Genomic DNA, 26,303 nt, shown 5'->3' with positions numbered 1-26,303 from the left:
CTTCAAAGTTTATGCCTAGCATTTGGAAAAGGGTTTACAACTTGATATTCATCCATTTAACCCAGGGAAATAATTCTCTGATGTGATGTTTCAGCTGGATTAAGAAAAAGTCTGAAAGAAAGTAGAACCGCACTAAACCTGATGCCAACCGCTTTATTTCTGGCACTATTTCAGAAAAGTTAACATATCTCTTCAACAGTTTTCCACATTCCGTTTATGCTGGCGGTACAAAACAGCGAGTTATTATTAATTCTACAGATGTCAAGTCAGTACTTGTTGTGACCTCGCAGAGAACGACCTTCTCAAGCTGTTTTGGTTGGAGCAAACTTCTGATGAACACAAGAAGAGACAACACATCCTGATAGCTCAATACCAGCGGTGCGCTTGATGTTGTGTGATCAATTAAGACACACATCTGTTCATTTTGCCAGCTGTTTGTGTCATTCCGCTGCCTCAGACAATGGCAGCAGTTTGGATGCAATTCATTATTTGTGCATAGCCTCTGAGCTTCTCATCAGTCCTCAGTGCCTCAAGCCTCTCATCAGTCCTCAGTGCCTCGAGCTTCTCATCAGTCCTCAGTGCCACTACACATCAAATGTGTCGTGGAAGGACGCTACATAAAAAGTGCACTGAGAAACCAGAACAGGAGTCGCTGTACTTCATGCTAATATCGCTGGATACCATACAGGCTGTTGCCTTGAAGAACAAGATGAAGAAAGACATCCTTCCAGCAGCCTTTACCGATCCTCCACTCTTCAATCACAACACTTCCTGGTTTTTCTTTGATATGTGATTGAATAATCCAATCAGGAGTTAGGTAAATGTTAGGAGAACTAACTGAGGTAAATTCAGAGGATTGGGATTGTCTTAAATTGCTAGTAAATTATCTAAAAACAGTACAAAACTGTTTTTCCAGATGATCTAACCTGTTTATTTGGAATTTTAAAAAGTAGATGATTTGACATTAAATAACTAGTAAAACGTATATAATACAATTTATGTTTAACTGGTTGTTTACAAACGTTTTGCCTCTTTACTTACTATAAAAAGTAGAGCCTTTAGTTTGACAGGCATGTTTTACTTTGGTAACATTTTCAAATCAAGATGTTATCTTGTAATTTAGTCATTTTGTTGTATTGGTATGGAATGTTACTTCCTCTTCCACAGCAAGTAGCTTGGGGGATTACACTCTTACGATCATGGCCAAAACATTCGATATAAAACATAAAACTGTCATTGCATTAAATCAAAATTGTCCTATACATTTTACATGAGCTGCTGGGAAGATCTTGGCGCCTGTCTTCTGATCTCTTCCTGCCAGTGGGCTACTCTCTTCCCCAAAAAACTTTCCATGATCTTCAAAGTTAAGATAGAGAATTATGTTTAGATTGAAGTAGAGGAATGAATGTTGTCAGTCCTCACAAGTGCAGCAGGACTGAGTTGTGTGTGTGTGTGTGTGTGTGTGTGTGTGTGTGTGTGTGTGTGTGCAGAAAAAGGCGCAGCATGAGCAATGACAGTGCCAGAGTCTAACAGGGGGAACCGACCTCGCTAGTGCTCCAGAGCCTAGATTCATTGCTTTAGTGGCAATGCATTTTTGATGTGCCACTTTCTGCTTCAACTTCTCCATACGACCCTGACAGAATAACAGCGCCCCCAGCAACCGTCCATATAGCTTAAATTTACCCTGTGACGTGTAGGTGTGTGTGTGTGCATGTGTGCGGCGTGGTGAGAGAGAGAAGGAGCGCAGGGAGACTAAGAGAAAGACAGAAAGAGAGAGCTAGAAAGGGAGAAAATGTTCCCCCTTGCCTGTTAAATATTTGAGAAGCCTTCTGTGGAGAAGTGATGCAGTCAGAGACAGGCCCGTTAGCTCAGAGTGTGTGTGTGTGTGTGTGTGTGTGTGTGTGTGTGTGTGTGTGTGTGTGTGTGTGTGTGTGTGTGTGTGTGTGTGTGTGTGTGTGTGTGTGTGTGTGTGTGTGTGTGTGTGTGTGTGTGTGTGTGTGTGTGTGTGTGTGTGTGTGTGTTGATGCAGAGACAGACAGGGCCGTTAGTTTGAACTAATTCAGCCGTGAGCGAGCGGGGCGGGAACACTTTCGCTGTTTATTTATCTACCTGGTAGAGAGAGGGAGGGTACAAGAAAACAGGAGAGAGGAGAAGAGAAAGTAAGAGGAAGAAAAAAAGAAAAAGGCTGAAAGGGGGAGAGAGAGAGTGAGAGACCAGGTTGTCACAAACCATTAGACAGACGAACTCAGTGTGCTTTGCCCCATGTCAATGAGGTTGGCTTGGCTAAAGACAACCCTGTGTGTGTTAATGCACTTGCATGTGTGCGTGCAAACTTGTGCAAATGTGTGTGTTTACATCATCTTCCGTTGCGTTTATTTGTTTTATGGATGTGGTTTCTGCATGCAATCGACAGAAAATAATACGCGCGTTTTTGTTTAGGCCTACCGGTACAAGTGGATGATGTGTGTGTGTGTGTGAGTGTGAGTGTGAGTGTGAGTGTGAGTGTGTGTGTGTGTGTGTGTGTGTGTGTGTGTGTGTGTGAGAGAGAGAGAGGGAGAGAATAACATAGACAGTGAGAGAGAATTCTCCAGACATTGGTGAGAAGAGGAGGCAGGCTGCCCTCATTGTGTTAGACAAAAGGAGCTCCCTGTGCCTTAGAACAAAATATCTAGTGTTTATGCGCACACATACACACACTTCCACTTGCTTATAGTGTGTGTTTGTGTATGTGTGCCTTTCTTGTTCATTTGTAGAAGACATCAATATTGCAAAATCCAGCCATAACACTGCTGAAACAGGAAGAAAGAGAATAGATTGGGGAAAAGAGTTATGTGTTCAGACAGCATGTGGCAAAAAATTGAAGGAGTGTAGACTGCATGCTTCTAATTATTATTTAATAGATAGACAATGCTTCACACACACAGACACACACTGTAAAACTCACTTGGGGTTGGAGCTGTTCCAGTAGACAGCGTGTCTGTCAAATATGATCTTCTCCTCTGCCCACACGGACACCCAGGACAGGAGGGTCAGCAGCACCACCACCATCACACACCTCTGCCCGAGCTGGCACACCATCATAGACATCCAGGGGGGGGGGGGGGGGGGGATCTCTCTGTCTCACTCTCTCTGGGATCAGACTTTCACTGCACTGCTGCAAAAATCCTCTTTAGATCATTAATGTCCGTCTGCGCGTCTTTGGACAAATCGTTTCGGCGGATCATGGGTCGTTAACTGGCTTGATGCGAGTTCCGATAACCCCGGAGCTGTTTCAAGTCATGCTTTATGGTTGAAATTCACTTTCAAACTCGGTCTGCCTCGGACGGATCGGCGGGATTCACATGTTATTTATACGCGCGAGGTCTGCGGGATGCTGCGAGTGCGTCTCCTCTGCAAGGTCCGAAACTTTTCTCCCATTACGCGCAGCCGGGGAGATAGATGCGCCACCTGGATTAGATCCCTCTTCTTTCACCGGAAAAAAAAACAATTCATTACACTCCAGAATTCATCCGAGGATTGTTCTTCTTGCAGCGATATCGTTTCTCATCAGCAGACACAAGTCGACAAAATCAGCCGTCATATTTATTTGGGGATTGAGGCTGTCACGCGCTTTGTTCCGCTCCTCGCATCCGCAAATCTCTCCACAACCTTAAAACTGCGTCCACTTGACCTTTTTTCTTATTGCAGTTCAAAGAAATACATCCCAGATAGACAAGCGCGCTCCTTTCCGTGATTTTCAGTCCAAACTTATCACACAAAAACAACTGCGAGACGGAAGCATCCTCCTCAGACACATAAACACACACACACACACACCACCACAAGCTCTTACAGCATCTCAACTTGGTGATCCCTCCGCTGTCTGGCTCTAATCCAATGTCCAGTGTCGGTGCGCCTCCACTTTCTGTGCGTCACGCTGAGCGCCGCAGCCAGCAGGGAGCCGGTGATGATCACAGCTTTAATCCGAACAAGCTCCCATGTAACCTGCACCTATGGCGGCAACAACACTCACCGGCACCCTGATTTGGTGTAAGTAACCCCCACCTCCCCCTCTCTCCATCTCGCGCTCGCTTTTCTCTGCGCGGGCGGGGCCTATAGCCGCGCTGCCTCTGGGGGCTCGAGGCTGGCTGACTCACTGCGTCCCGCTGAAACACAGCCGGGATGTATAGAGGAAAGCAACTCAAACAAACATACATTTGTTTCACATTTCATACGGTTATCTGACCCTAAGAACATTATAACATAATACATATTCTATAGTCTCCCCAGAGAAACTGGAAATTAGTTGGGATGTTTCAGAGTAATTAGCCTTTTTTCCCCCCACATTTTGTACTGTTTAAGGTTTTTTTTTAATGTATATTTCTTATAAACATTTATCTTTCTTCTATTATATAATATTTTTCATATCGTTCTATTTTCGCATTTTTCACAACTTAGTTCCTCAAACTGTGTTACTGTAGCATTATACACCAAACCAAATTCCGTGTAGGCTACCACTTGGCAATCAGTGGTGTAACTACAATTACTCAAGTACTTTAGGCCTAAATAAGTAAGAAATTGAGGTACTTCTGTATTTTCACATTATACTTTACATATTTTGTTACTTTGCAGATGTAGGTTATTAATAAAAAAATAATTCTAAATTAATATTATAGTGGTGCATGGTTCATATAAAGCCCACCTTTACCAAGTGCATCATTAGAGTCATGTACACATAAATGCATCAATAATTTATTTAATATCTGGAGAATGGCCATTTTGCATAAAGATTACTCTTGGTAGCCCACTTAAAGTGAGTTTTTTTTACTTGTACTCTGGTATAAATTAAAGCTGTGCATTCAAGATTGTACTTGAGTATTTTACACTGTAGTATTGTTACTTTTACTCAAGTAAATTATCTGAGTACTTCATCCACTGCTGTTGGCCATAAACCTGATTCTGATGTTTACCCGGCTCATTAATCACCACTACACCCATCTGTGTGACTTGATTCCGTTTATTTGCATGGCATCTGGACATATACAGCACCTAAAAAGTTCCCTAAGTGTTTGAAAGCTGCTGCCTGATAGATGGGCACACAGAGAGGGAGAAACAAGGCGTCTGATGGATCGCTGGAACAGTGGCGTCATTTTCCATCAGTGTCCATTAGGCCCAAAGGGCAAGCGAACGCAGCACAGAGTCTAAAACCTGTGAGCCATAAACCTCCAGATAGCTCTGTCTGACAGAGCCCTGCTGCCTCTGTTAGGGGGGGTGTGTGTGTGTGTGTGTGTGTCTGTCTGTCTGTCTGTCTGTCTGTCTGTGTGTGAGACAGATCCATCTTTGGTATTTAGTCTGAGCGCTGACGGGGGAGGCGTAGTAACTACAATGTTTCCACAAAGCTCTCCATCTTCTCTCTAACATGTGTCGATAGCCTGGGCAGAATGAGCTCCAGTGAGGATCAATCCACTCCCAACGAGATGAGAATTGATTTAGGAAATTATTTGCAACAAGTCCATTTGCATCCTTTAAAAAGGGCAGCAGACTGAAATGAGAGGAATACAATCAGACTGAAGGATGTTCTGCAGTGTTAAAACTGTGACTCCTGCACATAACACTTTCTGCAGCTTCTTATTTCACATCTTATTGTGCCTCTCTGTTGGATCCTTTATGCAAAGTGTTTTGCCCTGCTCTGCCTGTAATGCCTATGATTTGGGCTGCATGAAATCAGGCACGGAGAGAACCCATGCACCCCTTTAACCCAAATACAGCTGTATGTTGTCCGCCTCTGTGGATGAATTATTCAACATCTGTCTGGGGCGTGCATATGTAAACAGGTGGATCGTCTCCTGATGGCTTTTTTTTTTTTTAAAGGGGAGCCACTATGCACCAAAGACATCCTTCACCTTGGCATCACGCTATTTCTTCTCTGCTGTCATCCTGAAAGTGGGTCTAAATCTCATGTAAACTGTGCAGACTCCACATTATTGGCTATATTCACACATGAAGGCCTCTTAAGTGATCCTAAATCTAAAAATGAATGTGGGTCAGAGAGTCAGCGTATGGATACAAGCCTCCTTAAAAGGCGTTAAATCCATGAATTTATAGCCGTTTAAGTCTGTGATTGCTATGCAGTTTAACTCCGCTCAAGAGAGACATCAATTATAGACACATGAATTATCTCCCTGTGCCAGACATTAATACCTAAAACAGATGAATGTATGTCTTTCCAAGCTGTTGACTAACAAAGCAGCCATTCAGACTCAGTTAACTTTAAAGTCTCACACATTGGAAATCCAGATTTTTCTCAGAGACTTACTGGCTTTTGTGGGGATTGAACACGTCATAAATTATATACAAGACAGTCTTTTGACCCCTTCAGTCACCATCAGGCTTACATTTGTGTGTGGCCTTGATGTCTGCCAGTATTTGCTTGATTAGAGGCTGCAGTACTAATGTAAATAAATGCTGCCAGATGTGGAAGGATCACTGACCCACATGGTTTCATTTAGACCCCGGCGCACCTCATCTCAAGGGTCTCAGTCTGGCTAACCAATGGAGGAGAAAGGGGGATAGAGTAAAATGCATGACACACGGAACTAGGTAAAAGGATGTTTGATGTTGTATACATACAGTAAATTCCTTTGGCGTTGAATAACTTTTGAAAAATAAGTGTTGTACTTACAGTGCTTGCCAGTTTTAGCTTTAAAAAATGTGTCTCAACAGACTTAAATTATCTTTAATATCATATGTTATGTGCCAGTGACGACTCATACTTGATAACCTAAAACACATCATATAAATATGTTTGGATCATTTTTACTTTGAATTGCCCTTGCACCCAATTATGCAATCTCTTTGCATTTCAATATATTCCAAAGAGGTTTCTGCTCTAAATTACTCCCGGTAGCGTACAGTGAACTACTAAGAAGCTGACAGTAAACAAGCGTCAAGTTGCTGCCATGGAGTTCCCTGACTTGGAGAGATGCACTGAAGTTTTTATATATTTTTAAAAAGGTACCTGAAATTATCTTGGCAGAAATTCTAGTTCCCCAAGGGAAGCAGTCAAAGAAAACGATCTGCTCTTCAGTACAAAGCTTCCCTTTGCATCGTAAAACTGACATTTCTATGCCATGTTGGTAACGTATATGAGACAGGTTTTTACTTTGACCTTCAAGCATGCTTTCTCATGCAAAGTAATGAGTAGAGAAACAAGTGCATTCACTGTGGAACTCAGTATATTTAAGACCAGGTTCCACAAACAGCTGGGATTATACAACAAATCCAGCTCCTCTCAGCCACAAATACAGACACTGCTGGACTCAATTCTCCTCTCATTTGTCCCCCTCTCGAAAGGCAGGGAAGATTTGAGGATAATCCTGTCTACGCCTCTGTATGGAAGTCGAAGAAAAGAGGTATAATAATGTCAGAAAGCTCAAGGAGGCACTCGAGATTAAGCCACTAACTATTGACTTTGTGTGAGTGGCAGGTAAAGTCACCTCTACGCAACAGCCTGAGCAGCAGAGAGCAAGACCTCCCCCTAGTGGATCAGGAGGGCTATAACCCGTCTGTCATTGAGGTTTTTCCTCTCATCCCTGAGGAACTTAGTGCCAAACATGATGGATGCCTGATAGCCATGTTTGTTTTTAATCTTAATTATTAATCTTTATGTGATACGGCAATTTAGTTTCCACAGCAACCTGGCTCGTCTCCAGAGAGCCAGGCAGACCTGCTACTGAAAAGGTCAAAGCAGAGCACAGGAGCATGGAGGATTATTCAGAATCATGGAGAATAGCAAGTATCCAGCGTTGCATATCGAATTAACTCTCCATCATCAGCGCCGCGGCTTCATGAAGGGATTGGAACTGGATTTCGCTGAGCCCAGATGAGCTGTCAGTCAAGGTTCAGATGGGATGAGTACAAAGTTGGAAATATAGTAAAAGGTTTAAAAAAATATATAAAAACACCAGTAGTAACAAGGATGGGAAATGTGGAAAGTGTTACGAGGTGTTAACCGAGTAGTTTCAGAGGACAGAGGGGAAGAGACAGAAACCAAATGAGGCCAGATGAAAGAAGGAACAAACTAAAGATTTATTGAAGGCAGCAGAAGATGCAAAGACAAGAACAGAATGGTAAGGTGGGGAGCGGGGCACATACAGAGACACTTCTGTGTTCAGATAGGTTTAATGTCTTTGAGTTACAAAAGTGTGTTTTTTTTTTTTACAGCTCCAAAGAGCTTAATAGGTCTGTATTGTTTATCAAAATATACATGTTTTGAAACGTAAAGTGGATAGAATCCAAATGATTTTGTGGTACAAAAACATGAGTATATACAACCATCAATCCCGCATCATACAATAACCCCACCCCACCCCCATATAAAAAAGAGAAAAATAAAAGCTTTAAACAAAAGAATCAAAAAGGCATATAATCTTCTACACCATCAACATCACAGCTACGACTGTGGTTCATTAAAGTATCCATTCTAAAGCAATCTACCAAAGTAGGCTCTTTGTAAAGTCGATCAACAAAAAGGTATACACATACAGTATAGGCTGATGAACAAAAGATATCTCAATTTCATGTGACATTTGTCCAAGGCATCTGAGAAATGGAAACAAGGGAAACTGAAGCCTGGTGAACTTGTGGAAATGTGAAAGAAAGAAAAAAAACAACCTTTAGAAATCACGACACTACAACACAGCAGGGGTAGAAGATACTTTGGTCCTTATCAGCAATAACCGCCTGGAGCTACATGAAGCTTCGTTAAACCATGCATAATAATCTTTTACAAAAATAGAGACAGAGCGCATCTGTATCTGGTCCAAAACTAGTGGTCCAGGCTGTGGAAACCGGTGCACGAGGCACGCAGGAATGTGACGACGTTTAAGACTTCAGCGTGATGGTGCCAATTTGGACCTATCGTTGAGGAAAAGTGCACTAAGGAACCTGACTGTGGCGTAGGGGGACAGAGAGGACCGCTCAGGGCTACCCCGACCTGTAATGCTGTTATCCTGAATTTTAGAAAAAAAAAGATATATACTGGGTTTAGGGTTTTTGGACCCCAGTTGACAAATGAAGCTGCCCTCTTACAGGTAGGATCACCTGAATAGAATGGGATAAAGGCATCTTTGCAGAGCGATTAGATACACCTGAACGAGCGGTAAACAAAGTCAACTGACCGGGCCAGAGTGTTTCAGCCTCAGATTAAAAAAACTCAAGGCACTGTGATAATGATCAAACCCAGCCACTACATATAGGTATCAGTTAAGCTTAGAAGTGATACACATGTAAATGCTAACATTAAAAGAAAAGATAAATGAATATATATATAGATGTCCACATATACATGAACATAATATGGTTAAATGACGCCCCAAACACCCGACTGAGGAGGGAATACATGGAGGTGAGTGGGGACTGTAAGACAGGAAGGCTGGACACAGCTCTAACTCCTGCCACAATACACCTAACAGAGCTACATCACCTAGCAAGGATATTAGGCATCTAACGGACTTACATTCATATTTCTACACACATATAATGGGGATATATGCATACAAATCCATAGATAAACATCTGTGTTCTTAAGATTGAATGAGCCACTTTCCCTCCTTTTGTTATCAATGCTGGTACATACCAGAAGGCATGAAAGAAAAAAGAGCCACGTCTTTCCCAAATAAATCCAGAGCAATGCTTAAGGCAACCTGGTTGGGGCAAAGTAAGGCACAAGACTGTAGATATAGATATTGAAAGAAAAAGACATGCTTATTGAATGACTTCAGATAGTGGTATTGATCCCCCAAAGAAAAAGGCGGATAGTAACAAGATATCTAAAATCAAAATGGATACTGGGAAATAAAATGGCCTGTGAGCCAAAACAAAATCCTTTGTATCAAACCGTTTCTGACTGGCCAACAGGTTCAAAGTGGCATTTCAAAAAAGGCACACAAAGATATATCCATACGACTATCGTAGTAAAAGGAATGCTGAAGTGTGTCTGGTGTGGACAGGATTCGTCCACATGAGCATCTGTGGTGGAGGGTGTCTTTTTAAATGATTTGGTCTAAAGTGACAGTTCATCAGCTGCCCCTACTTTACCTCCAATACGAGACCTCGGTTCACTGCAGAATGTGGCCCCTCTCAAAGGGCCCAACTTAAAACCATATCGTGGAACAAATAATGATTTGGTTTGGGTATCAGGAACCTGACCTGGAACCAGAAACTCCTTTGATTCTAGTTCCTGATTAATGTGCTAAATGCGGGCCAATTGTCTTACATTGCATGTTACATGTGCACCAAGGCCTGAGAGTAGTTTAACCATGTAGAGAATTAGCCAATGTTAGCACAAATAAAAACAAGTGAAAGCAACGTGAGCGATTTGTCCAGTTCGAATTAAAAATACATATTGTATTTTATGACACTTTTAACCAAAATAAGTAACAATGCTGTTTGTTTTCCACATATTTTGGTGAAAATTGGAACCATGAATCGGAATCAATACGCAGATTGAATCAAACGTGATACCCAAACCGTTAAACAACTGGGAATGATTAAGAAGGATGAAGGGAGCGACATTCTGCAATGAACCACAGCCATTCATATGTAATGATGCCTATTTCCACCGAACACAACCTTGATTAAGTATCAGTATTAGTATTCAGGTGACAATAGACTTGGAGGGAGGGAGGAAGGAAAGGCACTCAGATGGTGGACTTTGAGAAGGACACTCGGAGGTGGTGGTTCTCTCCCAGGTCGTGGTTGTGGAACTCGATGAGGGACTCGATTGCCTCCTCCACTGAGCCCATCTGGATCAGGGCCATCTTGCGGTCCTTTCTGTAAAATAAAGAAGAGACAATGTGTTGTTATAAAAAACAAAGAGGGAACAGTGTGTTCTGAAAGAGTGAGACTTTTGGAGGTGTGCTTGCCATTTGCTATGTTGCGACTATTTTTTTTCTCTACAACACATCTTACCCAGACTATAAACCATAGATACAAAGAAAAAGACAAGCTTTCAAACCCCCCCCAAGGTACAGAACAATTCAAGAAAATAAAGAGTGACTGGGCTGAGACTTACTGAAAGAACTTGAAGGCCTTGACTGTGGATCCTGAGCTGGCGAAAAGCCTCTTGAGGTCCTCCTCCACCACGGCAGGTCTACAAGCAAAGAGGGGGGAGCAAAGAATTAACATCAAACATTTATGGAGGTTTACACTAGGGCTTAATGACTAATCGATTTTAAATTATGCAATTATCAAATCGCAAAGCCTGCGATTTTTTCTTCTCGTGTGTCAGTCATCCACACCAATCAGAAGTGCTGTGCTCCACATGTACCAGCCATTGTTAACCAATCAGAAGTGGCCCATGATAGAAGGTGATAGACAGATTGATCCAATCACCTGCCAAGTATTTTTGAAAGTGCCTGCCCTTTTCCAAATGGCTTCCAATGGAGCTTTCCTAGATGGTTTGGTGAAACAAACCATCTGAGTCAGGTTAGTAATGCTCCATCACATGTTTTACATCTATTACGGGCCGTCCACACAGCGGCTTTGGGAAAAGCTTGCCGGCGGGCGTGTCTGAAGCTCGACCAACAACCAATCACATGAATCTCCCGCCCCTGACACACAAGCAGCGGTTTGATTGGCTAGAGCTTGTACTGGCATATGATTTGATTGGCTAACGCTTCCACCGAAAGCTTCAGAAGCTTCAAAAGTTGAACATTGCTCAACTTTTGCAGCTTGAAACGCCAGGAAAGCTCCGCTCTGCTTCCCACAATGCAGTTTGGCGAAAAGTGACGTCACCCCATTCAAAGTGAATGGGCAGAAGCGTTGGAAGACGCTTCCAAAGCCGCTGTGTGGACGGGCCGTTACAGGGTGAATCTTAAACTGAAGCTTGACTTTAAAGCAACCCAACGGAAGTTTCATGTAAGTTTAGTTCTTTCACTCGTAGCTCGGGCTGCGGGGGTGCTAGAGACGGGAGCACGTTGATACGACCTTCCTAGCCGGAGATATGGCCGCATTTTACAATAAACTTCCGTTGGGTCGCTTAAAAACAAATATCGCAAATCGAATCGCAATTAGATTATTTCCCCAAATCGTGCAGCCCTAGTTTACACCCCCTCTACCTATTTGCATTTCCATGTTTATTTCCTGGCATTGTGAAACGAGACACAGGAGGCCTGATTAAAATAAAAAACATGCACCTCTAGAGTAGCATGATTTAGAAAACACCGTCGCAGCTACTGAATCCCAAACGCTAAATATAGATTAAAATGAGTCAGGACTACAAAGGGAAAAAGCTTAAAGCACAGAAGCTGCTGGGGAGGGAGTGGGAATTCAAATGAGGCACTCACGGTATGTTGGAGAGGTGGAGTGTTGCCGAGGGTGGGAAGATGTTGGAGTAATTTTTGGAGCCGGGCTTCTTGAAGCGGTGCAGCGGTGAGTTGCTGTAGTCCTTGGTCAGGCCCTGGTCCTCGTGGCCCTCTCTGGGCAGCTGCACGGTGGTGTGTTTGGATGAAGTCACACGCATGGCCCTGCCGTGGAGACGCTGGCCATTCAGGTGGCTCATAGCTGAGAAACATTAAGATTGTTAATATCCCTTCTCATATCAATCACATTTCTGTTCATCAAAAGAAGACCCACCAGGTCAGATACTGTGAGGGGGTAAAAAAAAAAAAAAAACAAGATGAGAGAAAATGAAACTTCAAAAGAAATCAAATTGTGTAGCTACCTAGCTGAGCTTGTGTGCAATCAGACATCTGGATCAGAGCATTCTCCTTTTTATTAAACAGGATCTTCACTCGCATCACATCGCCGTATACACCTGGGGAGGAAGAGGAAGGGGTCACAAAACAAGGTACACAAAGAACAGTCTAAACAGCAGCTTTGAAACCAATCACAGCAAAACACCATCACATCAGGGACAGTAATATTCATACTGCTACTTGACAGTCATTGTCAGGCTATTCTACTAATTGTTCAATTCTGCATGGGATCTATAGAACTAATCCTACATAAGCCCTCTTATATTACAATTACAGATGCTGAGAGCTATGGTTATGCTTTAGAAGGGAGTGATTTGATGGCGAAATCAAAGAGTAGTACGAGTGTTTCTGATCGGTTTGCTCGCTCTACGGTGAAGAAAAAGTTGATTGCTTGACTAACCTGAGGGCCTAATAGAGAAACATGCAGGAATACGCTTAACATGCAGATACCTACATTAGGCTAAACAACTGCAAAGGACGTGGTGACATAATCTGAGGGATATGTCAACTCAAAGAAAAGCAGCAGCATTTCATCTGTATATGTTCTGTTGCGGAGCGACTCAAGGCAACCAGAGGAACGAAACCGACAAAAATAGAATTTGCTGAATTTTCATGGCCTCCAATTGGACCGTGCGGAACCAAATAAAGTGTTGGCTTTTATCCTCTTCCCGAGGCTGATGCTTTAGAATTCATTCCTGAACAAAATGATCCCCATATTTATATTTAGCGAGGCAATGTTTCCATTGAGGGGCTGTGCTCTTTGAAGATGCCCATGGACAGTAGGCTGTAAAAAACTAAATGAAATGCTGCTGCTTCGTACGGTGTTCTCACCTTACTTTCCTCACACAAACCCACAACAACCAAAACAGGTCATACAAACCCCCCACAAACAAAACAGACAACCCCCACCCTTCATAATCCCTGTACCCTGATGACGAGCCATCAGTGGTTAAAATAAAAACAAAGCCAACAACAATGAGACAAGACATGCCCACCTTGCCGGGTAACAGTAGTAATAAAAAAAAGGAGATGAAAGGATGATAACGTACCGAAAAGAATAAAGAGGCAGTGTGGCGTAACGCTCTTTAGAGACAGCAGGGGGAGCAGCGGGGCAGGGGGCCAAAAGGGGGATAATAGGGAACAGGGGACAGGGGAAAAGAGCGGAGTGGAGGACAGTGGAGTGGAGTCAGGACATGTCCGCAGGCCACAGGCAGCGAGGTCCACAGGAAGGCCACAGTACCATGGAGGAAGGAGAGGCATGAGGGACGACGAGAATGAAGAGGGGAGGAGAAGGAGGAGCATGAGAGAGGAGGGTGGGGTGGAGGAAGGGAAGAAGATGGTGGAGGGACAGTTGATGGTAACATGTGCCAATGTTGTGTTTTTGTGTTTTCATTTTGTAGGTGGTGTCCAAATTGAGGAGGAAGAGGGTTGGGTGGGTGGAAGGAGGAGTGGTTGTAACAGAGGGGGGGGGGGGGAGAGAGGGAACAATTGGTGGTGGGGCGTGCAGTCAGTTGGCAAGAGTTGAGGTGAGGGGGTTTTAAAACAAAGGGGGGAGAGGGGGACAGAGAAAGAAGAGAGAGAAAAAAGGAAGTAAAAAACAAGGTCAGTATACACAAAGAAATGTAGTGCTTCAGACAGTAGGACTGGCTAAATTAAAATGCACTGTCACTATGGGAACACTAGGAGAAAAAGAAGAGAAAAAAAGATTAACAATGAAATACAGAAAAAGGCAGAGACAATATGTACTTTAAATTACAGGCTATGTTTGTTCATATTTAATATTACATAATACAGATCTAAATGTAAGTTTTAAAGCTGATCTTAAAGTTAACAATGCTAACTGTAAGGTCTACATAACTACAGTAAATAGAATGTGTGACTACTTATACATCCTAGAGAATTACCTAAATCATGGACATTTCTTTAAAAGAATACAAATATAAAAAGTAATATTGTCTCTCCAACAACTCAAGAATGATTTCAACTAATGGGACAAAAATGAAGATGTGAAATGGTAAGTAAAAATAAAATAAAAATAAAGAAGTTAGTGTTTTTGAATAAACTTAAAATTCACAGTGAGCAAAGTGGCAGAAACGCAGCAGGTTTGGTCAAACACAAAGAGGTCCTGAAAGAGAAGAGGGTTGGACTCCATGACCCCCTTTAAATTAAAAACATTGGTCTGATCGCATGTAGTGGTGTGAAATGTGTGACTTGGAGCTCTTGTGCAAATGGATCCAGATCCATGAACCCGTAGTGTAAACAAATGGCACTGTAACATTTGTGTGTTTCTCAGCAGCTTTGACAGAGGCAGGGAGTGGAGCTGTTAACGCCCAGTGAGAGTACTGACCTCAGGGTTGAGATTGCTGACCAGCAAGACATTGTGTCCCCCAGAGGCAGTGAGCCCTGACAGACCCAGCCTGTTAGCAGCTGCTGCAGCAGCCGCCATGCCACCATGGCCCATACCCAGAGAGGCCAGGCCGGGCATACCAGGCATTGACAGACCTGAGAGGAACACATAATTCATTACTTTGACATATTGCTTTCTGCATAATGAAGGGACTTGGTGAGGATATAAAAACATGGACATATATGATATCACGATTATTTTGGTCAATAATTGATATCACGATAATTAAAAACAATTATCCATTTACTTTGAAAACATCCATTTAATTAAACATTATTTTGAACAGTATGTTTTTAACAGTTGATTACCTTGAACTTGAAGTATAATTCAACTGAAAAACCAATAAAATATAAAAATAATCGTTTTATTTCGATTACGTTGTTTTTGTAATCGTTGCAAGCCAAAATCTTAAATCGAGATTAAAATACGATTAATTGCACAGCCCTAATATATGAAGGGAAAATATATAGGGTAAGTAGCAGGTAGATCTAAGGAGAGGAAATACAGGTTTCATTTGACATGGCATAAAAATATGTGTGTGTACTGACCTGATTGCTGGAGGGCAAAGGCTGGGGGGAAGCCATGAGCGCCACCATAAGGAGAGGCTGAGATCAAACCTGGAGCAGCTGGGAAGAGATGCAACAAAAAGCAAAACAATACCCTCTCCGTCAAAAGTGTACTTGGAATATTGTTCGATCCTCAAATAAAAAAAAATGCTTGAAATTGCTGTTTCAGGGTTCATATATATGTATAAATGTATAGAGAGGCGAAGTCCCTCCCTTTCCAGGGGAGCTCCATGGGACCTTATTTTGGAAAAAGTCAATGGGGAGAGAAAGATTATCTTTCGACCCCGTTTGAATTGTGCCACGAATTACACATATGATGTTTGTCAATGTAAAAGATAATTTTGCAAGTCAAAAAAATAAAAATGTGTCGTAAAACTGTGAAGTAACACTTTTTTTTGTGTGAAACCGCTCAATGAACTACATCTCCCGTCTCGCACCACACACCAAGACGGCCGTCACGTTGGCACATTTCACTTCTTTCTTTCAGTATGAGTATGTGCATGTTGAGAGCTGTACATACACAAAAGGGGAGTTCCGTAAGAGCCAGCATGCGGGACCGGGATTCTGGGATTTGTAGTCTTTCTAGTTGCGTATTTTTCATAGTCTTATATTTCAACAGTTTTACGACAAACTGTGACTTTTTTGACATAGAAATTATTTTTTAAGATTGACAAACATCATATGTGTAATTCGTGGCACAATTCAAACGGGATCGAAAGATAACTTTTCTCTCGCCATTGACTTCAATACATTATTTTTCCGAAATAAGGTCCCATGGTGGTCACCGGAAAGGGAGGGACATCGCCTCTCTATAGGACCATTTATAACCAAATAACATTTTTAAATTGTGTCCCAATCCTACCAAATGCAGCGGCTGCCTGCATGGTCTGGTGGTCGAGTGAGGGCTGCGAGTCAGCAGTGGGGAGGTCCGGTCGGGTGTAATCTCTGCTCTTGTCGTTGTTGTACTTGACGTTCAGGCTGGTGAGCTTGGAGAAGCTGATTCTCAGGGTACAGCAGGCGTTATAGATGTTCTGTCCATCCAGAGACTGAGACAGACACCAGAGCATTAGATGCATGATAGTTTGTGACACTGGTGATTTTAACTACAGTTTCATTTTCAAATGGTCCCACAATGTTTACACTGCATGTGTGGCACCCCTATTGCAGAAGTGGTGTTAACATTGTGGGAGTTAAACACCATGAAAGAGAGCATATTTATAACCAGTCTTACCAGTTTGGAGTGCTGAGCTGTCAACCCATCGGCATACTGGATCAGAGCCTGGAACTGGTTGTTCTTTGTGAAAGTGATGATCTTCAGCACAGTGCCGAACTTAGAGAAAATCTGGAGGGGGGAGGCCGCATGATTAGAGATGACATCACAACAAACACATTTCATTCAAACATTATGGTCCGAAAGATAAACGGAAAACATTTGCACATCTGCGTCCCACTACTAAAAACGTGTTTACGCAGCTCCACCACATTTGCAATGCACTTTCCTTACATGGTAGTAAATGTCAGCCATAGAGAAACACTTGCAACATCAAAAGGTTGCAAATACAGTTGCGTGTTTCACTGCTAATCTTCTCATCGAAAACAACACCAGAAAAACCGGTAAGTTCTACTGTAAGTAATTGCATAAAGGGTACTGTCAAGCCTATAATACATGTAATAATTCACAACTGTAGCCCCTCTAACAAATTACTAAAACTCCCGTACCTGGTGCAGAACATCTAGGGTGACGGGGTAGAAAAGGTTTTCTATGATGACTCTGAGCACAGGGCTTTGGGAGCCTGCTCCTCCCATGGCAGCAGGATCTGCAGGGATGGCCATGCCTCCCATGCCTCCCATGCCTGCCATGCCTGCCATGCCTGCCATACCGCCCCCCATACCGCCTCCATGCAGCGCATTGACCGCCTGCAGAGCTGCCTGGGCACGCTACGGGAAGAAAAAAGAGAATGGTGAAACGTATGCAGTGATAAATGATTTAGACAACTCATAACTCTTTAGTATCCAGCAATGACTGCGCGAGCGAAAACACTTACCACTTGGTTGGGGGAGTTGTCCGTCTTGAGCTCCTTGTGGGTCGAGTATTGCATGTAAATGGGGTGGTTTCTGATGACGGGGGTGACAGAGGAGTAGTAGCTCACCATCGTCTGTGCACACTCCTCGCTGTTCATTTCCAAGAATGCCTGTAGGGGAGGAGCAGAGAAACTTCTTTAATATGTTTTTCCCATCATTTGTAAAAAATTGAAAAAGAAGAAAAAGGTGACCCTCTTAGGCAATGTTCATTAAGCGCTCCTAATAATTTAGCAGGTCTGTTGTAAAACTAATTAGGAGAATTTTTACTGCCCATCACAGTTCCTCTACTTTTAGCACATTTTCAGTTGTACATCTTTATTGGATTTGATATAGAACCCCAGGTAATATAAAGAAAAAAGGGACTTCTTCCAGTACAATTCAGAAAATACAATTATCATTCTACCCATTCAAACTTTGAGTATGTGACAAAAGGGCATCGTCTTAATTTTGATGGCAGGGCAGAAGGGTAGAGAGCTGACCTCCACCTCCCAGGCCTAAAGGGATTGTCCCCAGGGGTCATACAGGTTTGTGAGCAGCCCTTCATGTATCAGTCCTTACCTGGTTTTTCCCTTTCAGCATCAGCAGGTTGGTGACCTTCCCAAAGGGCAGTCCCAGCCCAATAACTTCTGCTTCATTTATGTCGTTGGGCAGCTTGCGTACATGGACCACTCGTGACGGAACACCAGGACTGCGCACGTCACCCTTGAATTTTTTGCTGTCGTTGCCATTGGCTGCGAGAGAATAAACACACGCAGATACAATCAGGGAGGGAACAGAAGCCTCTGGTTCGTCTTGAATAATGGATTGATCGTCATGGCAACACAAACGACACAGAAAACGACAAACACTTCAATAAAAAAGGATTCACTCCTCCATGGCAACCCCCCCTACCTGAGTTCATGATATAGGGCCCAGTGGGTATGCAGGAAGAAAAGAGTTCGTCGGATCCCCTCTGTAGATAGAGAGAAAACAATGGTTCACTTCAGTGCATTCACCAATGAGGGCGCAGCATAGCAGGTGGAGACCACGGCTCTCGTATTACCCAGCCATTGTGTGATCAAGCAGGAAGTAATCATATAACCAAAAGAGGATTGTGCAAACATGCTTGAAAAGAGCTCCACCTTCCTCACCGGGAAGAATTAAATGACCCAGCCTGTCAGCAGGGATATTTGACTTCTCATCATACTCATATCTTACCATCACAACTCAGTCCCAGTTCCTAACCTTAGCCACAGCCAGGATCATTATATTGTGACTTGGGGCAATGTGCAAAATCATCATGTTTTAACACCAGTCACCCTCACGGAGGAACAGCCACTATTCAGCTGAAAGTGCACACGCAAGCAGTTCCACCTTAGCCTGACAGCCGCTGTCACTCAGTGCAATCCATCTTCTAATAATTCAGTATAAGAAGGAAGGATAGCACACAAAAGCCCTCTGGATGGGAAGAGAAGATGGGAATACCCTGTGCCCACACGGGCTTACTGTCTGCTGAAACAGCCTCTTCTGTCTTCTGTCCTCTCTCTCTCTCTGTGTAGTAGATATAAAATGCTGTTTCAGGGCTGTTCTCATGGTGTGTGAGTTTGTGGTTGTGCGAGATGAAGTATACTAGTCACAAGAAGTGGCTCAGCAGCCTAAGCTCAACAACACTACAATGAAGGTCCTGTTCCGGCTGAGACTAGGGGCATTGTTACACGGCAGCACACACACATATGGAGCCACAAGGACTCTCTGGGAGTTGAAGAGCCCCGGAGCGCTTAACAACCAGTCATGCAGGTTTGCTAGCATACCTTGTGAATCTTGGTCTTTAAATATGCATGGGGGGGGGGGGGGTTAGTCAGGCTGCAAAAGCTTCTCATAAAAGGTAGGATTAATGTGATCAGAGAGAGAACGTTTGGTGGTGCCTTCTAAACACCGTGAAGGGGGAGTACTAAGCGCACTAACTCTGTTACCATTAGAGCAAACCACTGTAAGCTGGAACATAAACTGCCCTTTGACTTCCAGATGGTTTGGTCGAGGCGGTCACTCTCACTCTGAGGCCCACGCAAACAGTGTCTGCTATCTCAATTCATGGCCTTAGAGCAACAACGGACATTCCTTTGCCTTTTCACTCTGGCTTCAGGATCAGGGGCCTCCTGGTTTGGCAAATGTTCAAATCTTTACATAAATGGAATGTATACATGGCAGAGTTTCTGAGCAAAGAGAACTTGGGTGCCACAAAAACTCTAAGTTAGTCCCGGAAAAGACAAGAAAAAAAATGCATTTAAGGTTTTTTAAATGATTACTACACTCACAAATAATGAAAGTGTGTTCAGTGGTTAGGAAGTCAATGTAAAAACAACATTTATACTTGATAAATGGGCCAGGGCCAGTTGCAAGCTATGAGAAAGGAAGGAAGTGGCTCCCTCCTGACTCGGCACTTGTGGGTGGGCAGAGTCACATTATCAGTCAGCAGACTAACTCCAAACAGGAAGAGCAGCGAGATCAGGCCTGCTTCCAGGCTTTTTACTCAACTTCCTCCTGGGGACTGATGGTTACTGTTCCATGGCAGGACTCTTTCTCTCTCTCCCCCAACTTCCTCATTCTAAAAATAACCACAGAGCGAAGGCAGCCTATAGTACAGAGCAGGAACATCAAATCACACACAAAGGAGGATTGTATACAAAAAAAAGACTAAAGAATATACCTATAGCCTTGGGAGTAAGTGGTGCAAAGATAGCAGAGTAGCACATAACCAAGATACAAAGTCGATGCAAGAAATATAGAGCATATAAAAGGTTTGTTAGTTAGACTGCAACATAGTGCCAAACCCATGCTTCCTGCAAAACTCACTGAATGTGTATCAACTTGTTCACATCCTTTGTTTGCTCTCACAATATAATAGCAACCTTCGGGAGGCGGTGACACATTACTGGCCCGCATGATGAAACTCTTCCTCTCACTGATAATGGCACTGGCCTACCTTGAACTCAACTTAAACAAAAAACAGGAACATGGACTGTGGGCAATATGACTGCTCCATACATCACTTCACACCTGGTTTGCATTGCAAATTATGAGAAAAAAGAACATTGCAGAACTTGTGAAAACTATGATTTTGTAAGAAAACTAATTCCGACTTCCTTTGTACTTGTGCTGGTGCCTGCAAGCAGCCTCACTTTGTTCTATGTTGGGGGGTTGGTGTGAGGTAATCTCTCTGGAAAAGCACAAAGGCGAAGAGCACAGGTACGGACATGTTTGCTCACTGTGATCAGTCTTTGCCCGTGGAGGGGGCAGGGAGCTGTGCCTCACCAGGGGGTGGAGGGGGGAGATTGGAATGTGACCGCGGAATGCCAGACGCTCTGCCCAGACGGAATAATTACAGATTCCAGCGAGGCAGCGCTCCATAACTCAGCATCCTCTTTACCACAAAACTTCCCAAAAACAGGAAAAGTTAGAGAAAGAATCACAAAAGGAGTCCGATCTTGAGTACCAATCAGTAGCCTTTAAATCGTGCATTGTTAACATGTTGAAAAACATCAGGGCCTTATTGAAGTAAATAGAGGGGGTGGGGTGTGTATCAGAGAGCTTGTTCAAACAGTGTAAAGACCTTTGCCCGAGAGGGTGAGGACAGTTGAGGCGCGATGGCTACAGCCGTAAGTTCAATTACTCCTCCTACACATAGCTGCCCAGGGGCCCGTAACCAAGGATTACTACTTAGGCAGGCATTTTTATTGGGTACGCAAGCAGCAAACAACAAATGTGGTCCCACTTCAACAAGTTTGCACACACAAGCTACAAAGAAGGGCTATGACAGTCACATTAGCATACAACAGCTCCCTCATGACTGAAATGAGAAGAGCTGATTCATGCACAAAGATATAACTTTGGACACTTTTCTGAATTGTTCTACTGGTTTGGGTTAGGTGTTCTAGTAACATGGCAGAATAAGCACCAGGGCAGGATTCAGCTGCTTTTGTTAACATTCCAGTTAGGCCAACATGCTATTAAGGAACACACAAAATAAACAGGAAGTTTCATTTCCCTACAGCCACACAATGCATCAGAAACAGGACAGGAAGGCATAAAACCCCAACTCAGATAATCCATTGTAACTAAATTATCACGTTTTTTTGTCCACAGTCTTGAGAGATGCAGCTACCTTAATCTGAGTGTTGAACATTATGAATCGGCAACTGAATACTCATTTCGCATAGGAAACATGCTTTGGACTGCAGTTCTATAATTATAGAGGGCACTCTTGCAAATTGAAAGACTTTGCATCTGAAGTCCTGAAAACTGTTGTTTTCCATTTCCACTGACTTCTCTTAAACCAATATTACCCAACATATTCCAACTGCAGCACAAATTTATATATATTACAAACGTCATGTCAATTACACACACATTTAATCTGTGGCATTAATTATGTGGTCTAGCCATGTAGTGAAAAAAGCAGTACAGCAAAGAGAAGATTTATTTAAAAAAAAAAACATCTTACCTTTGTGCCAACTGATATGTCATGGACACTTCTGTGAAAGAGAAGAAAGTTGATCATTAATTTAGTAAATCAGAGAAAATAACACAAATGATCGTGGAAATTCATTACTCTTTATATGTATGACATAGTGCAAATCAACCAAAAGAACATTCACTTTCGCATACGAAACTAGAAATTCAGGAAGTGTTCCGGATAATAAAAAGGGAAATCAAGGGCAGGCGTACACATTTGCAAATATAAACAAAATACTTACTCGAGTTCAGGGACGTAGCCGGCTCCCAGGGGGTACAAGTCAGCGTCTAGGCGGCTGTAGGAGGTTTGGGAAACATAACACAATGAACACTTAGCATATAAATAAGTAATAGCACATTAAATCTCGCGAATAACACATGTACGTCAAACGTATTGTAAGTTATGTGCAACGTTCACTATGCATTGATAAGTCCCTATACACTGTCGAATTCAGATGATCAAAAAGGGTCGAATGAAACAACAAATCGCCATTGTGTACCCTACCCTTGTTTAGACACACCAGTATAGAAGTATCTGATTCAATCAACGGGAAATGTTCAGGCCACACATCTTCAATATGGCCCTGGCACTCCGCAGACAAATGAATGCGGAAATGAGACACGTTGCTTTAGCTAGCGCTCAATCTCCCGTGAAACCAAGTTACCAAGGTAGTTGGCTAATGTTCACATAACGTCTGCGATAGCAAACGAAATAGCACTACCAGTATGTCCCTGATATAACAAGAGTGTTTACTAATCATAACTCTTAATATCTTTGCTGTTAATCTGTTTACACAAAACTACAAAACATAGTCCGTACAAATGGTCACCCTAACTACCGTTGTTAGCCATGGCTAGCTAGTTAGCATCCTCTGCTGCTAACTGTTGCATGTTTTGATGGAAAAAAACAGTTTCAAAACTTTCCCGGTCTAACGGTTAAGTGAAACAGCCATTGCGAGCAAACACCTTTGTCAAGCAACTGTAGTATCAAAGTATAATACACAGCGATATGTTAGTTTTGTAAAAATTAAGTCTCAAGTGTGGTTCTTTTTCCACTTACCCGTCCATTGCACAAGAAAAAAACTGCAGGTCTGAAGCGAAGGTAGGGCGGCAGACTTGCTTGATTTTCTTACAAAATGGCTGAACACACGGAGGCGAGCGCTGATTAGTCCAGGCACTTTCAAGAGCCAAAAAGGGGCGGGGACAAGCTGCTACTTGAGCAGCCATTGGACAAGACGGCCATCATTTTGTGGCTGGCTATAGAAAGGCCGCGGCAAATTTCCAGAACATCATATAAAGTGTGATTAGGTTTTGTCTGAGTTGTAAGTGATGAAAAGAAGAGCGTACTATGACTAATCGACTTATCGTTAAAAAGGGAATGCCCCACTGTTTTCTTGAAGACCGAACAAGTATGAAGTCGCAGTTAAATGTATTGGCTCCTCTTGTTATATCTTATGATGAAACAGTACAAAACACACCTTCAAAGATGAACACCAAGGAAGTGTTTTCAGTGGCGCATTTAAATTAGTCCTCCTCAACACCAGCTTTTAAACGAGTATGTGGAAGAACTATACATCTTTTACTATAGTCTATTCATTGGCTAAACTCAACATTTTACTTTATTAACAGTTAAGAGACTGCCAAATAAATTAAAAAGTATAGTAAATGTAATAACATAAGGTCACATACAGGCCAGTTATTTTAATGATTTTCACCACTGTAAATATGAGATAATTAACAAAGAATTAGGAGATTCCAGGTGGAATATTTGCAGAGTAGGTTCACTTTCATCCACACTATTCATAAAGTAGGCTAGGATTAATCTGAATCCAGCCCTTGGGACTAAAACCCCTTGGACCTTTTGACACATTTTTCAGATTGGAGTATTCAGATGCTGTGGTGTTTACCTCTCAATGTAATGTGTGAACAACATCTTTAGTTTTGATGGGGCACACCACAATCAGGGGGTAGGCCTAATTGCCCTGATACTGTGGTACAAGTTTCGACTCAGCAAATTATCCTGTAAACAACATACGAGTTAACTCAAAATTGCAAAAGGAAGGAAACAGCTCTGGTGTGACAATAAAAGAAGGAGTGAACACTAAAAAAAAAAAGGCAAAGGCAGTGTAGAGCCAGAAATAGGTTGCCAACATAACCAGTTTAAAGATAGGACATACAGCTTACACACCCAACAATAGAGGTATGTGCAAAATAAACCATCTATTCTACTGAACAAGTTTTATAGAGAAGTAATTAACTGAAATAAGCTCTGCACAAGTAGGATGCAGTTATGTAGACTAAAAACACATTGGATGAGCTGTATACAAAAAACAAGGAAATACCCTCATATCAAGAAACATACAACAATAATGCACTTGTAGAACCTACTCGTTTGCATGGGAAATAAGTGTCACAGTTGGGGATCTCAATGTGGCTCTCATACCGGGGGTTGTATATGCTTACAATTAACAAAGGTAATTACTAGTTTCTGTTACAATAATAACAATAAGATTTAGCTTTGCCTTAGGGCCGGTTGTGAAAACATCTGTGTTTAGACTTCTTCTTTGAATTGAAATTCCATCTCCTTCTTATTTCCAATTCTTTTTTAATGTATATTCCACTGGTTGAATCTATGACATATATTGTTTTTATTCTCTGTTTGTGTGTGGAAAAGCACTGTAAGGGGTGTGACCTAAAAACAGCATACAATATATTCTCTGTCTCGTGATGTGGAACACTTTTGCTACTTTTATTTATTGGTGAAATGTGTCTCATCACAGAGAATGTCACAAACTGAATGTGCCCCATTTATACTGGGCTCCTCATTTAACTGTCATTTAATCGGAGGCAGAAATGCTGCAGGATGCAGCAATATAATTATTTGTTTTGTTGAATAGTGCATAATAACCTCAATCTGATGAATGCCATGTTTAAATGACCCTCTTCCTTTGTCTCCCTTTTTCACAGTAGATCTGTATTTGACAATAGTCTAACAGGATTAACTCCAAAACAGAAGGTGTATGTCCTCTAGTGGCATGTTCTGGGTATTGCACCTTACAGAATACAGCTGCTTTTTGCCAGATCTCAGTTTAATGATGCTGAAATCTCATTTATGCTCAACAATATACATTACTACTGGTGGAACTGCTCTCTGTAACTTTATCTTTTATGTATCTACTCAATTGAATTGCTCCTCAAACCACAATTTACTTATCTACATTGTCAATTCTCCATCAAGGGGATAGTTTAATCGTATATTATTCTCATACTTATTTTTTACCATTCAATTGCGTCAATCCTATAATAAATGCATTATTTATTTGAGTATAATTGTGTGTACGTTTCCCCAGAAGGGTGTCCATCTGTGGCTCCATCAGCTGAGATGCCAAAACCACACACATCATTAACCATGTGTGCGCTCATACAGCATGTGTAGCTTACATTTGGCTGATTAGATAAACACTTTTCGGACTTGCTGTAAACAAACAGTTGTTTTATTCAAGATTAAACATTTAGACGACCACAGAATAGATGAACAGGCATTGGTCTAACACAAGGTTGCTTTTTCTGCTGCTGTCCCAGAAACCCACAATTAAGCAAAGCTTTAGCTCAACAAATGTACATCTATGTATAAAGATGCATGTATGCATATAGATACGGCTACATACTGTACATACATACATAGACTGTCAGTTAGTCTCCTGTATAAAGATTTTATCCCCGGAACATGATAACATTTGGATGTAAATTGTCACGTTTCTAGTATTTGGGCTGTAAAAACATAATCAGTCAGTTAAAGGAAAATCAGCCATTTTGAAAAATGTAATACAGGCTCCACACATTTTTTCAAGACACCGACAGTAGTCTGCATCTTATGCTTGAGGTGCATTTATTTATAGTTACCATGTGAAAAATAATAATAATATTCTAAGTTTTATTACCCCTCTAGAGTAGAAGGCAGTTTTTCCATTGGGCATCATGACCAGGAACAGAGCAAGAAAAACCCCGGTCTAAAAATGG

The 26,303-nt window shown here is 42.2% G+C and overlaps 2 protein-coding genes across 5 annotated transcripts in view; both read right to left on the bottom strand.

Moving 5' to 3' along the window:
* Positions 1-3,087, bottom strand: part of efna2a (ephrin-A2a) — a 72,612-nt gene extending 69,525 nt beyond the window's left edge. Inside the window, exon 1 of one of the 2 annotated variants that reach the window (XM_034144369.1) lies at positions 2,945-3,087. In XM_034144369.1, coding sequence (XP_034000260.1) covers positions 2,945-3,087 — 143 coding nt within the window. The remainder of the gene's footprint in view (positions 1-2,944) is intronic. The other variant, XM_034144370.1, reaches the window with a different exon arrangement.
* Positions 3,088-8,043: 4,956 nt separating this feature from the next.
* Positions 8,044-23,412, bottom strand: ptbp1a (polypyrimidine tract binding protein 1a). Of its 3 annotated transcripts, none has more exons than XM_034144361.1 (16): positions 23,344-23,412; positions 22,526-22,579; positions 22,273-22,303; positions 18,684-18,744; positions 18,351-18,523; positions 17,756-17,902; positions 17,430-17,648; positions 16,942-17,052; positions 16,573-16,756; positions 15,693-15,770; positions 15,085-15,239; positions 13,787-13,820; positions 12,704-12,796; positions 12,327-12,543; positions 11,054-11,131; positions 8,044-10,812 (listed from the first exon to the last, which is right to left on the bottom strand). In XM_034144361.1, exons 1-16 carry the CDS (start codon positions 23,349-23,351, stop codon positions 10,680-10,682), a joined length of 1,776 nt encoding a protein of 591 aa, XP_034000252.1. In that variant the 5' UTR covers positions 23,352-23,412; the 3' UTR covers positions 8,044-10,679. The 3 variants fall into 3 exon arrangements, with proteins under 3 accessions (XP_034000252.1, XP_034000253.1, XP_034000254.1); XM_034144362.1 differs by having other exon boundaries at positions 15,693-15,761; XM_034144363.1 differs by lacking the exon at positions 23,344-23,412 and adding an exon at positions 22,789-22,856.
* Positions 23,413-26,303: the final 2,891 nt, after the last annotated feature.

The sequence above is a fragment of the Trematomus bernacchii genome, unplaced genomic scaffold, assembly GCF_902827165.1.
Source record: "Trematomus bernacchii unplaced genomic scaffold, fTreBer1.1, whole genome shotgun sequence".
In the NCBI taxonomy this organism is placed as follows: domain Eukaryota; kingdom Metazoa; phylum Chordata; class Actinopteri; order Perciformes; family Nototheniidae; genus Trematomus; species Trematomus bernacchii.
The sequence above is the reverse complement of the archived record's forward strand: the minus strand, read 5'-3'. Positions and strand labels throughout refer to the sequence as shown.

Excerpts from the sequence above, each read along its gene's own strand:
- ptbp1a (XM_034144361.1), bottom strand. Across the intron at positions 16,757-16,941 it reads CAGCTCAGCACTCCAAACTG|TCTCTGGATGGACAGAACAT; the intron begins GTAAGACTGGTT and ends TGTCTGTCTCAG. Across the intron at positions 12,544-12,703 it reads TTGCACACAAGCTCAGCTAG|CTATGAGCCACCTGAATGGC; the intron begins GTAGCTACACAA and ends AATGTTTCTCAG.